Source organism: Aquila chrysaetos, chromosome 5 (assembly GCF_900496995.4).
Source record: "Aquila chrysaetos chrysaetos chromosome 5, bAquChr1.4, whole genome shotgun sequence".
NCBI lineage: Eukaryota > Metazoa > Chordata > Aves > Accipitriformes > Accipitridae > Aquila > Aquila chrysaetos.
Genome location: NC_044008.1, coordinates 13,906,773 through 13,921,121, shown reverse-complemented (window position 1 = coordinate 13,921,121; position 14,349 = coordinate 13,906,773). Strand labels below are relative to the sequence as shown.

The 14,349-nt window shown below is 35.3% G+C and overlaps 1 protein-coding gene across 5 annotated transcripts in view; it reads left to right on the top strand.

Moving 5' to 3' along the window:
- FBXL13 (F-box and leucine rich repeat protein 13) overlaps window positions 1–14,349 on the top strand; it is a 94,162-nt gene that overhangs the window by 56,977 nt on the left and 22,836 nt on the right. For all 5 annotated transcript variants that reach the window (XM_030013567.2, XM_030013566.2, XM_030013570.2 and 2 more), the window contains 5 exons: window positions 5,353–5,451; window positions 6,082–6,199; window positions 6,356–6,518; window positions 9,362–9,481; window positions 10,501–10,627. In XM_030013567.2, the coding sequence (XP_029869427.1) occupies window positions 5,353–5,451; window positions 6,082–6,199; window positions 6,356–6,518; window positions 9,362–9,481; window positions 10,501–10,627 (627 nt within the window). The remainder of the gene's footprint in view (window positions 1–5,352; window positions 5,452–6,081; window positions 6,200–6,355; window positions 6,519–9,361; window positions 9,482–10,500; window positions 10,628–14,349) is intronic.

The window sequence follows — 14,349 nt, the reverse complement described above, 5'->3', positions numbered from 1 at the left end:
TTCAAGTTTCTGCATTGACAGTGCATTGACAGTACTAGAATCATGGAATAGTGTTTCTTCAAAACCCCTTCTGCGCTGCAGACAGCATTGTGCCTTGCAGGGTGGATTCCACAAATACAATTGGTTCAGGCAGAGAAAGAAGGAATTTTAAAGCAGCACTGTATGTGTAGCAAATAAGCCAAAACTTGAATTAAAATTCTGTGTGTTCCTATTCTTTGGAATTAAGAAACTATAAAAAGATGAAATTAAATGAATTTTGACATTCTTACAAGCATTTCATTATTCTACTACATTTTGTTTCTGAATCTATGGGGACAAATTTTTATCTGTGGTTTGCTCCATGTTTGTTTTGATGTACTTTCATTTCAGATCACAGTATACTAGCATACAGTTAAGAAAAAAACCCAATTCAGTCATTTACATATTAGACTGAAAACTCCTTAGACAAGGAATTGTATTTTATGTACAATCATTGCATTGACTTCTGATCCTGTACATGCAAGAAAAATAATACATTTATAAAATTATCTTACTGAGTCATGCAGGAAAAGTCTGTTTTGCAGAATTTTATAGGATCTAAGGCTCATAATAACCTTCAAAACATCCTCCCTCACAATTGGTTTGAAGAAGGAGGTTTAAATGGGGTTTTACTGAACCGGGGCAAAGAATGCAGTATTAAATTCCATATGTATCCTAACATTGATTCTTGGGTCAAGCTGTTTGCTCTTGAGCAATTTGTTATATATTGAAATTGCAAGTGAGTTGAGAAAGCAATTGTTTTAATAAAATATGCACAAAATTTCATATTTCTACACCTTATCTTCAGGAGTGCCTGAAGTTTCATAGATAATCCATAGGGACTTTTGAAAAGAAATTAAAGATTAAGATTTCATTGTTCTAGGAATAAAGGAAAATAAGACAAATACATAAGATATTGCAGCAGCATCTAAATGTTGACTAATTTAGTTGAGTCTTATCTGAATGCATGTTTCACACTGGAACTTTCTCACCCTGATGCCTGAGATCCATTATCCAGCTTTAAGTTAAAAAACAGTTCAAGTGAAAAAGATTTGAAACAATCTGTGCAGGGGTATTATTAGCTGCTTCAGTATAATTGGTTTTGGCTTCCATGGAGGAAAACACTAAATTGCTGCTATTTGTGGTATCAAATGGCTATGTTAAGCAAACAGTGTTTTTCCAGACAAAGAGATTAAAAGTCCTTTAGATTGCAGTTAACATTATGCAATCATTACTGAATTTCAGAAACAGATATGCTACTTCTGTCCCTCAACATTGTTGAGTTTGATCTGATTACCTGCTACCTACTATCTATCCTTTTGAGAATGTGAATTTCACTTAATTTTAGGTGTCTAACCTAAGGTAGTGCCTAGAAAATTACCTTAATTTATTTAAATAACAATTAGAGAGGGAGAGCAATCTCTAGAGGTGATTCAGGCTTTTTCAGGTCTGACCTGTCTTGGGATCTTTCTTGCTCTTTGCTGTACAGAGATCCCAGGTTTGATAATTGTCTAACATAGACACCTCAGTTATATTACTAGTTTCAGTGGAGTAAACAAAAGCTTTAGCATTTACAGTCTTTTTTTTTTTTAAATCACCATCATTATTATTGGTACATTCTTGACTTAGCATTTTTCCTACCTATTACCCTGATTTTAAACTGTGATTCCTCTTCTACAATTATCAGAAAAACCTGTAAGCCTTGCAAATATTTATCTTACTGCTCAGATAAATGGCTAACATTTCCAAAGTCTGGACCTTAAAACTAGTGTCCTGAGTCTGCATTTAGGTTTTTTCAGTGATATTTTAAAAATCTTGGCCAAAGCAACAAGTACTGTAATGTAACTAAGATCCATAATTGAATTGTATTTGCATCTGAATTTTAGCTACCTAGACATGAGAGGTCTTTTATTCCTACTCTCTGTATCTAACTGTGATCACTAGCCTAGGTAGGTACTCTTTTAATAGTTAACAATGTGTTCATGGTAAAAAAAAATAATCCCAAGAACAATTGGCAGCAGGCCCCATTAAGCCCCATACCTTCCTTTGATTAGCAGTCATAGGAGTAAGTTGTAGTTGGTTACAATCATGCATGCATTTGAACTGAGTCTTATAAAATCTCTTCAGTTTGAACAGTAAGCATAGCTGAATATGGCGTGTTCTGCACTCTCTCAGCTTTTGAGTGACTGTTCCTTGGGAGCAGAGTTATTCCTTCTCATTATAGCAAATCTGTTTAGCAGTTACAAGGGGAAATCCTACTGTCATAACAGCTAAAGCATACTCAAACTGCTTAACAAACTGTGGCTGATTTTTTAGAAGAGTGAAAACCTCAGTCTTCTTTTGAAAATGCATCGTGTTCAGATTATAACCATGTATTACAACAAACTGTGTGGTGTAACATATCCTCTCTTGGGAGTGGTTTGCTCTTTGTAGTATATGGACCAAGAACAAGACTCAATTACCAGAAATTCACCTCTCAAGCTGAAATTTCAAGGGGGTGATTTGTTTCACTTTAATATATTAAACTACTTGGTGCATGTTGTAGAAATGCGCTGTCTTCTGTTGTTGCGCTGTTTGAGATCCAACAATGAGGAGGCCTGTTGCAGGGTTAGGTAAACTCTTACTTGAATGGATTGGTCATGCCATGTTAAAGCAATTAGTGCTTCCTGACCAGCAGAGAATAGAGATTTCCCAATACCTCCCTCAGGCAGCTGCTTGAGTGATACTCACAATTTAAGCTAGTCTCTTTCATACAGACCAGAGGTTTTGGGCTGAGGAAACTGGAGATAGGATTACATTGTCCTACATTACATATACCAATAGTGAGTACAAAATTATAGAATTTGGACAACTGAATTTCATATTCTGTCCTGAGAACTAGCACCCATCTTGCCATGCTGACATTTTACCTTCTGGTGATCACTACCAGTTGAAAAGAGGATTGCCTTTGCCATATGAGCCCTACACTAGTACTGGTTGTTTTGCAGTCATTTGGGGTGGGCAAATCCAACCTATCTATGCTGACAGGTGAGATCTGCAGTGCTATCTGCAGATCCACACTCATGTGTTATCCACATCAACCACATTCCCAAAGTCGTGGTGTTCTTTTGTCCAGCAGACATGTCTCAGTTGGAGGGTGTGTGAGAGCCTGGAGTGCACTAACAGGCTTTACATGCTCTGACCAGCTTGTATTTACACGATGGTTATCTTTCATGTTCTGCAGCCTTCCCTCCTGCCTCCCAAGATTTTGATCTTTTTCCTTCTTCAGCTCTTTGTTGCAGTATAGATGTTTTCAGAGGAGCCTGACCCAGTGTTCCACAGCTGCACCATATCAGACCTGACCTTGAACACAGGCAGCTGACAGAGGATAGTTAATGGGATTTATATCACCATGCTTTACCTGTAAAATGTTTCCTATAGTTATTTTGCAGGCTGTTACAGACCCACTGTAGGAAAAATATTCATGCTCCACTTGTCCTGAGTTTAGAACACATCAGACTATTTGCATCCACAGTGCTAACAGTACTTGCGTGTGTCATGAGCCACACCATATTCTGTCTGTCTGGACATGAGACCTGCACAAACACTTTAAGCCTAAGAACACATTTGACAGACATGTAGCCAGTTCCCCTCTAGTGCTGACACCCCCCTGCACAAGGGAAAAAGTGCAAAGAGTGCCACAGTCCCTTACGAAGTAGAGACAAGACATTTGACATCAAAATATTTAAAACAATTTATAAAGAATCTGTTTAAAAGGCCACTCCAGCCTGAAAATAAAGAGCAACCCAACCTGGCCGTAAGTTAAAGGATGGGGCTTTATGCCAGAAAAGACAAGACAGTCTGGTTTGATTATAACTTAAAGTCAGATACTCAGTTCATGAAAAAAACTCACCTGCAAGAAGAACCCAAATGTTAAGTTTGCAAAAAGAACAGCCAGAAACCCAATGTGTTAATGCCCTCACTCAATGCTAGAGTGGAAGGAAAGCAGGCTTGACCCTTGTTTTCACTGATAAGTAGTTGTGAGGAACAGTCAGATGTGCTACAAAGGCCAGAGGCTGCAAGTGCAAGAACTGGAAGCATCTTCTGATGCACTGCTACCATACTGATGTGTGGTGGGTGATTAGGTGCTGCTTAGCTTCTGGCTTGCTTTTCTGTGACTATCTCCTGTCTACTAATGGTGTCTACTGTCAGACAATATATATACCCTAAGCAAAGCCTGTGTTTTACACTGCTGTTCCCCTTAAGCAATGTAACGAAACAAATCAGGCTTCTCCAGCAGCTGAAGAGGTGGGGTACAGCAAGAATCCCTCCCAGTATACTTTATCTTTGAAGTTTCCTCCTTTGGATTCTTGTCTCCACAGGCCTTATTTGGTACCCAGGAGAACATGCCAGACTGCTTTTTTGTGGATGTTTTGCAAATGAATTCCCGGTGCAGAGCACAGCTGTAGTCTGAGCTGCACAAGATTATTATATTATACAACTTCAAAAACCTGGGAAATAGTGAGATCTCTACATGCGAATATCAGGGAGGACTATTTCATAGGGAGGAATGGTTCACATCCATGTTGTCTGTAGAACATGGGGCTGAAAGGAAACTGTCTTGTACTTTACACAGGGTTTATATGTCAAAAGAACTATGTATGCCCAAGAGTGAACTGACATATATTGAATTTGGGCAGTTGAAGAATTGACTCCCTGGATGCACTCCCTGAAGCCACTGCATGGAATGATAAAAGGAATAAACTGAACTGACAGATCCATCTGTCCATTCATAAATTCACTGAATATTGCTCTGTTAGAGTATACAGAGTTGGTGATGTGGTCCTATATGAAGGATTCTGTAAACAAGCTCCATGTTATTGTGATTGCATAGGATCTTTCTTTGTATCCCGTCTGAATTTAACACACATTTTACTACGGATCTGGAAAAAACAATGAGGATAGTTTACCACATCTAAACCTTGCTTTAAACTAGATGTGAGTACTTGCCATGTGTGAATACCTCATAAGGTTGGGAAAACAAAGGTAGAAGGATGTGACGATGACATTTATTGCTACTCCCATAGTGTTGACTGTAGAAATTGTTGGGCCTTACTCTTGCTTGCTTAGTAGACACATTTTTGGAACAGATCCTGGATTTGGATTATGTTGTTAAAACTTTAGAATAATATGTATGCCTCATGGGTCTGTTTTTCTTTTTGGGGATTAATGTATTTCTTGTTTTAGTGAGCATCTAGGTACCTATGATTTTAAAGTATTGAAAATATCTCAAGCCATTCCTGTATTGTTTTTTGTTAGGCTTGCTAAGACATAATTATTTTATTTCTTACTTAGATTTCAGTTGATGGCTTCAGAAATATTGCCAATGGCTGCAGTGGGATTCAAGATTTGCTAATCAACAAAATGCCAACTCTTACAGACAGATGTATTCAAGTAAGAAATTGAAAATAAATCTGTACTTTGAGAAACTTTTTGATGTTGGAACTGGGTTATCCTCTCAAGTTACTTTAAAGAAAGTTATGCAGATACAATTTAAGAGGAAAATTTCTCACTGAAAACATTTTTTAAAGCTATTATCTAGTTATATTTATAAATCTTGCTCACTTGCCATCACTTTCAGAAAAATTCAGTTGTCTTCTTTTGCTACATTGGTATCGCTGAATTATGGTCTTCTAGTTTATAAATGAGAGTTTTTCAGTTTTTTCAGTGTTAAACAAGTATAATATATGGGAACAGCATTCTGCTACTGATTTTGCCCATCAAAAAAGAATTTTCAGGCTTCTGCAAAAATTATTGTTAACTAGACCAGTGTCTCGGGTGTCTGCCATACTTCATGTCTCCAGTTGCTTACTTACTTTTCCTTGTGTTCCCAAACATAATAAATATATGTAGAATGTCAGTAGTTTATATATTGCTCACTGTCTAGAAGTTACTGTTAAAATGCATTATAACTATTTGTTTGAAATTGTAACATTTGGTATTATATGCAGAATATTTGCTAATCTTTTGTTATGTGACAGCATAGGTATATGAATATTTTATTTTACGTTTTTCCCTTTGAAGGCTCTGGTTGAAAAATGCCAACAGATAATGTCTGTTGTCTTTCTTGACTCTCCACATCTTTCTGATACAGCTTTTAAAGCCCTTGCTGAATGTAAACTTGTCAAGGTCAGCATTGAAGGTTAGTATAATAATTCACAAAATTAATAGGATGATGTATTTTTAAAATTCATGCAGATAATTTGAAATAAATCTTTCAGCTGATTTCAGTGGGTATTTGGATCAGGCCCTTAATGTATTTCAGATGTGTAACTTACATCTTTGTATATTTCAACAGGGAATAACCAAATTACTGATTTAAGTTTCAAGTTGATGAGTAAATGCTGCCCATACATCAGGCACATTCATATGGCCGATTGCCCGAATATTACAGATGCTAGTCTTAAGATGATTTCACCATTGAAGCATGTTCTTGTACTGAATGTAGCAGACTGCATAAGGTACTATATCACGTCCGGATTTCTGTAAACCATTGCAAAGGAATTTTAGTAAAGTTAATTATGCTCATAATAAGTCCTGTTAGCACATCTTTCAGTTTTAAAAATAAATTCTTAGAATGTTAATGCACGTATCTTAATATTTTAAAAAATATTTTATACAAGTAGGTTTTTGTTCCTGTATCATGTTTGCAAAAACCCATTCATTATTACTCCAGTTCAAGCAAAAAAATCAACTGTGATATTACTTAATAGCTATGGCATATTTTAGTGCTGGAATGTGGCTGCGAAGAAGATGAAAATGATAACTAAAGACAATGCCAGTGCCACAGCTCTATTAAAATTTGGATATTGTTTAATTTTGTGAATATTAAAATAATACTTCATAACTATCTAATACTAAGATATAAACAAAACTGCCATTTTTTACAATTACCAAGACAACGTTGTAATTTATGTGGTAGAGGAAGGGTATATTTTATGTGAAGACTGTTTTCCACTTCAGGTGTGTCATGTGTCAGTAGAAACAAAGACAAATGAAAGGGCTTCCAAGCTGCACACTTGTTCCCTGTTTTGTGGCACAGTGATGGAGTCAAGGGTGGGAGGGAACAGAGAACGCAAAATCTCCAAACATTTCAAAATGAACAAACCTATAAAATAATACAAAGAAGGTAGAATTGCTGCTTATCTTAAAATTTCTGACATCATGTGAAGTAGGGATTCTGCTTTAATGTGTAACTAAAGTACTTTTCTGCCTGTTAATGCTGTGTAAAAATCTGATAACATTGCATGTAGATGAGCTGAGAAGTGCTGGAGTAATACCATGACATCATGTTGGTAGTTCAACTGGGTAGATGGGACAGCTGCCTGCATTTTCTGGTTTAACATTTAGAAGGCTGGATTTTCCAGTCTGTTAGCCAAATTTTGGGCTGTGAGTGTGTTTGCACATGTGTCTACTGTCTCTACTGCTAAAGAATTGCTGAATTACCTTAACAAAACTTTTTAAGCAGTTGTAAAGCTATTGTAAAACTCTGTGCTTATATTATTGCTTTTGCAGACTAACAAAGTTATAGATTGTAACATATCTAAACTTGGTAAAGAGTTTCTCTCAAGAGATATGAAACTACAAAAGGGGGATTGTTAGTATTTATGTTTCTTTTATTTGGACAATGTGTTGCTATAAAAGTTCACATTGTGAGTTAGAAACATTTAGGAATTTCTCATAGAAATCAAGGGAAGCACTATACTGGTGGTGGAATCTTAAGAACAGATTTTGAAATGCTTAGCCATCTTGGTGCTCTTAATCAGTTTCCTTTTTTTCATAGACATTTCATCTTAGTCTAAGAGTCTAAGTTTTTCTAACTTAGTTATATGAAAAATTTTTTTAAGAAATGAAAGGGACAGAAAGAGCAAATCTAACAATTCAGAATTCTTAAATTACAGGAAGTATTTGACTACATGTGAACAATGAAGAAAGAAAATTAACTGATCATGATTATTAGAATTAAGAAATAATAAAGATGTGAGTAAAAAGGTGTCTAAAAATGGACACAGGCAATGCAGTGGCTCATACCCTTGGCACATTTTCCCAGTTTGTTATCTTCATGTATGGTAAAGCAGTGTGTGGCCTGTGTTCTTATACAGTTAATGAGCTGACTAGAGAAACTGAGCATGTGTATTCACAGAACAATTATTTCAAAAGTTATAATGGGGCTATTTCAGTCCTCAAGCCCAGTGTGGTTACAGAATATGTGAGGTTTTTTTAAATTCACTTGACTATATTGCCAGGCTCTGCATTCCTTACAGACTTTATGCAAGTTAATTATTCTGAAAGTGTATTTCTTAAATTTATCTGTCTTGAATGAAGAACAACCGCACTGTGAAATAACACCAAAACTACCACAGTGGTTGAATTATTGCAGAGTGATTAATTTAACACTGTATGAATTATAGCTTCATCTGTAGCTTATGGTCACACAATGAGGCTCTGTTCAGGTTATCATTTTATTACTATTGCTATTCCTACCCATATGTTTCTATGACTTTGGGATTTGCAGTGATTCTTTGCAACAAACTGTACAAGCCAAAATTCTGTCCTACAGAATTCTGGGATTAATTTTTTATTCATCAGGGAACACAGAATAAATACTGGGAATGTATTGAAAAGCTAAGTGTACAAGTAATGTTAAACATTCCAGAGATATGAACTGTATTGAAACACTTGCCCAAGTTGTAGTCAGCTCTCTGACACTCTCAGCTTGGCTGAAAGACTTAATTTTTATAGCCTTTGTGTATATTATGAGTTGGCAACTTGTGTGTGAGACGTACAATTGATTAAATGAAACACTCCAAGGACGAAATAAGGTTAGCTGTTCATGCATGTGTACAGTACAGCCACTACATACATACACTACGTATGACTTTTGCTTCTGTGCTAGAAGATAATTTTTCCTTTAAATTATTTCAGTTCCTTAAGTTAACAAAGATACTAAAACAAATAGTACTCTAAAATGTTTAAACAGGTTCTGGTACTTTCTAGATATGTTTTCCAAGCTCTGTCTTTTGGAACGCTATCACATCGGAGTGTTGGAACTAATGGAAGTTCTCGTAATCGCCAACAGACTTTTATTCAGAAAGTTCTGGTTTTCAGCAGTTCCAAAGAGCAGCATCTTTCTAATCAAGCCATTAATTACTCTGACTCCTTTGGGGTTTAAAAGGTTATTAAAAATAGACAATTATTAATTTCTGCTTATCTACAATGCAGGCTGCTCAATGCAAATTACACATTGACTTGTATGGAGTAGGAAAAATACATATTATAAGTATTGCCTACATTTCTCTTTTAGAATCAGTGATGGAGGTGTAAGGACATTTGTACAAGGTTCTTCAGGAGCTAAGCTGAGAGAGCTGAATTTGACTAATTGTATTTTTGTCACTGATGCTTCTGTCACAGAAATAGCACAAAGGTACCATAGTCCAGTACAATATTTTTATAGTGTGGTTAGACTTTCAATGTATTTCTAATGTTAATGTTCTTAATATGTTAATAAATGGATAAAATTGTACAGCCAATTTTATACAGAATATTGTAGTAGATAAATGACTAGTCCCTTTTGGCATTGTGAATCTCTTGAAAAATGACCCATTATATAAAGGGGAATTCATCAACATAAATATGGAAACCTGAGAAGTCTTAATTTTAGGGGGGAAAAAGTGCTTAAATAATGGTTGTCAGTGACAAAACTGCATTAAAAGATTAGCATGTATAAGTCACATTTTTGTAAACTCTATAAATACTGATGTCTGCACAAACAAAAAGCACTCTATTGCTAAACTTCTTAAGTTCCAGTTCCTCAGAAGTAGGTATTGGATAGCTGAGCATCACTGAGCATAGATGCACTGTTTGAGGAGTCACATTTCTCAGGTCTTCTGGTTTGGTTATGGGAACATACAGTTTACAGTGCTTATGCAGTAAAATTTAGTCTTCCATGTGTGGTCAGTGAGTGCTGATTTGCAGAACCTGGCAATGTCTTCATTTGCTGTGCACCATTACTTGTGTAGCTGTAGCTGGGTGTGGATATAGCCATGGGGTCCTGAATTCTGTCATTGCAGTGAGCTTTGAAGCTTCTGTGCAAGATACAAGGGATTTGGAGATGGGGACAAGTCAAGCATCAAACTAATTTAAAAAATATTTTTATTTGTAGTACAGGTCCTTGATTTCCATATTTTGATTTAATTTCATTGCTGTTCATGGTTTGAAATATTTGCAATGCTTATATATCATGAGTACAATCCTTGTAAGTGCCTATGTAAACTAGGTATCAAAAGTCTGGTATAATTCCATGGGTTTAGAGCGCTTATTTTCATAGGTCCTCTGAAAAAACTTAGCAAGGTTTATTACAAAAATGTACTTGCTATACTACATTTCTGTAACAAAAGTGGAAAGATGACATTTCTGTTTGTTTTTTTTTTAAATTTAATTTAGATGTCATGAATTGACCTACCTAAATCTGCGTCACTGTGAAAATGTGACTGATGCTGGAATTGAAGCTTTGGGAAATATGTCATCACTGATATCCATTGATCTCTCTGGAACCAGCATCTCAGATATGGTATATATATATGATTAAAGAATGATGAATGTGTTTACTGTTTATTTAGGCTTTCTGAAAAAATGCAATAAAAATCCATTCATTTAAAAACCTGCATCGATATGAAGCAATGGAGTTACAATATCATGAAAACATATTTTAGAAATGTATATTATACAATATTAGCCCATGTATAGGCAGTACCCAATAAAAGGTAATTCTTATGTTGGAGAATTCTCACATTTGAAAGAGAGAAACAGAAACCGTCAAAAAGAGAAAGTTTGGCTGCTGTATAACTGATCTGAAAAAAAGTTTGTTAAACAGAAATTTTTTGCTCCAGGATGATTAGACCTGAGGAAAACCGAAAAAAAAAAAAAAAGGTATTTTTTAAATTTTAAATTTGTAAAAATTGTGTTTTCCATGAACTAGATTTTATGTTGAAAAATCCTGATTGTTAGCTCTAGCAGAGGCACTGCTCTACACTGTGGTCTAGAAAATAATTGCTAGTGAAAGAATTACTAACAAGGTATCTTCAATGTGTCAAGTTGCTAAGACTCTGGAAAGCAAAATAGCAAGTGTGGGAGCCAGGTTAAACATGGCAGGCCTCCTCATTAGATGTTCTTGGCAGGTGCTGCCTTGTGTGCAGGGTTCAGAGCCAGTTCTGCTGTTTCTTTTACTTTTGGGGCAAACTCTTTTCACTGAACACAGAAATCTAGGAGAAATGAAAACTTGCCATAGAGACACTCAGTCACTGTTCAAACAGAATTTTGACCAAGAACTTTATTATTGGCTCTAACCCAGAGTTTGTGTAAAAGTAATTAAAATGTGAAAAAAGTAATTAAAATGCCTGTATCTTTTATGGAGGCCTGAAAAAAAAAAATTAAGCTAAATAAAGAGCGTTGGGAGATCCAAGACGACTTCATGTAATGCAATCATTTAAAATACCATAAAATTTTATCTGAATGAAATTTATAATGCCTTGAATTACAGTCCCACAATGTTTCAGTATAAATGTTTTCTTTCTCCTTGCCTGCCACAGCTAGTCTTTTAAAATGCTGTGTTGCTTCTTATTCTAGTTTTCACATAGCACAACCCATGACCTCGGCAATAAGCCAAGCTCTTTTGCTTACACTGCATTTCTAAGGCATTCAGTTGCCTTCCTCCCACAAGACACATAAATTAACCCGGAAACTGGCCATTTATCATTTTCTGTAATTTCTGATCTGATTGCTAGTACTAGCTATAAAACTGTTATGTTTTTTTCTGTTCACTGTGTTTTACGTGTATAACGTTCATGCATATATAATAAATGCATTTTCTAATCTTAAAACATGATTTGATAAAAGGAAATTAGCAGTCTGCTTTGTAACAAGCTACTATTTGTATGCATTGACTTTATATTATGCATTTTATTAGCATATAGATGAAGTTGTATTAAGATATCTTTCAATTTAGAATTTGTAAGTACTGTCGCCAGATTGCTTCCAAAATGTAGCAGAGCATACAATGTTTTATGTGCAGTAATCAACACCTTTATGCTGTGCTGATAAAGAGAAATTGTAAGGCTCATGTGATTTCCTGTAGTCTGTGCAGTAGATCTCTGTTGGTTTTGCTGTCTTCCTATTTAGTGTGAAACACGTAGAATGCGCAAGATAGATTTGCACTACGCAGGAGAATTTTCCTTTCTTAGTTTTTCAAATGTCAGCAGAATCATTCTGCCCATCAAAGCAGAGCAGAATTTACTGCAATAAGGGTAACATATACTTAAGGAAAGGTCAGAGGAGAAAAGATACAGTAGAGTCAGATTTTCTTGCACATTTGTGCCTCAGGTATGACTGATTTAAATGTTAATCAAAATGGAAGTTTTTTCCACTATTGGTGCCTTCCTGTGTAGTTTCTCTGGTGCCAAATAAGTGAAATGTTCCTGTTGCAATCTGTCTTTCATTCAGGGAATGTGTTGCATTTGGAAGAAATATATTGACTCTTAGAATTTTCCTGATGAGATCTTGTTAATAAAATAATATTTACAGTACCCTGTAGACTCACAGTAATTAAAATATGCAGTGCTAATAAGAAATATAGTGCTCATCTCTCATGTTTGGAGAAGTTTTTTATCCTAGTCCTGAGTCTACTTATCAACAGAAAGACTAGGAATTGAATATAAATAATCATTGCATGTATTCAAATTTTGGCATTCTATAGAAAGTTATGCATTTTACATTGAGAGAAAATGCCTAGGCAAACTTCTAAACAGAACCTAGAATAAGGCAAGTAATTCATCACATGTTTAAGGTTGTATGTACACTTACATGTCTTGCTAAATAAAAATCAAAGACCATTCATTAACAAAACCAAATGTCATCCAATGCAGGGGGTATCAGCTTTATGCATATGAGAGACTCGTGGCATACCAAAGACGTTGCTGCACTTTTTTCATTAGGGCTTTGACTATATTGCTCTTACTCTTATAAAATACATAACATAACATTAAATAAAATAAAACACAATTACATTAAAAATATTAATTTATTCACTCAGTTATTTTAGCATTCATCCTTGTACATTTCAGAAAATATTTCCTTCTTTATTAAAGATTAATTTTTTTAAATAAATTAACACACATTTTTAAGTCTTGATAACTTTTTTTAATAGTGGGAAGGACATTTGTTCTGTTTTTGTCACAAAAAACAGAACAAACAAACATTTGTTCTGTTTTTGTCACAATGCCCTGTCATAGACTTGGGGCAGCTTAGTATCAGTGGTGAATTATATGCAGTGTAATAATGAGAGAGAAAAAAGTAGACTAAAACAGAAGAAATTGGTAAAATACTTTAAAAATGGGAAGAACCCTGATACAGTTCTGAAATCAAAGATAAAAAGGAAATATGAAGTATACAAAGAAATATTCTTTTCTTCTGCATTTTCTTCCACAATGACTGCCATGCATGAAATTCTCTCTTGTAATAATCTAAGGCCCCATTCTCTCTCCTGGCTGAAATGCCTCCTCAAGAATTGTCTGTGGCATCAAGTCAGCTGATCAGTCACAGATTTTTTGCATGCTATATGTAGTTACTCTTTAAAGTTGAGGATAATTTGTAATCATTGAGAACTCTGGAGTAGTGGTTATATGGAAGTATAAAGGGTTAGCTCAACTTTCTTTACTTATGTGTTTGTACTTAATGATCTTCAGATCTTGGCTGGTCCTGAAGGCCAGGCTGCAACATATTTACTAATATTTTAATAATAAGTTTCTAAATAAGGGGAAAAAAAACCTCCAAAAGTGGCATTTTGGCTTTCCACAGTTATCTAGAGTAATTTCTTTGCACTCTTAGTGGGCTTCTGAATCTACGGTGACTTGAATCCATAGCCTGGCACCACATTTTGGTCTGTTAGAAAATTAGGCCAGTAGGTCTGAGTAAGAGCCTTGTGAAAGTTAAGAAAAAAATATTATCAGGTCTAACAGATATAGCCAGCAACAGACTGCAAATGAATTAGTTGCATTTGATTTCCAAAGGAAAGGATGTAACAAATCACACACATTCCCAAGGCAGGGAAAAGGAAATGTTAAAATACATTAAAGTGGGCTCCAAATTCAGATGTTAGCACTCCAGTTTGCTTGGGAGAATAGAGGAGAGAATTTGACCTGGAGACTTAGCAACTTAATTCTGCATAGAAACAGGAAATACTAACACAGAGTCATTACAATCAATGCCAGATGAGCTAACACTTTGAGTCCCAATGCA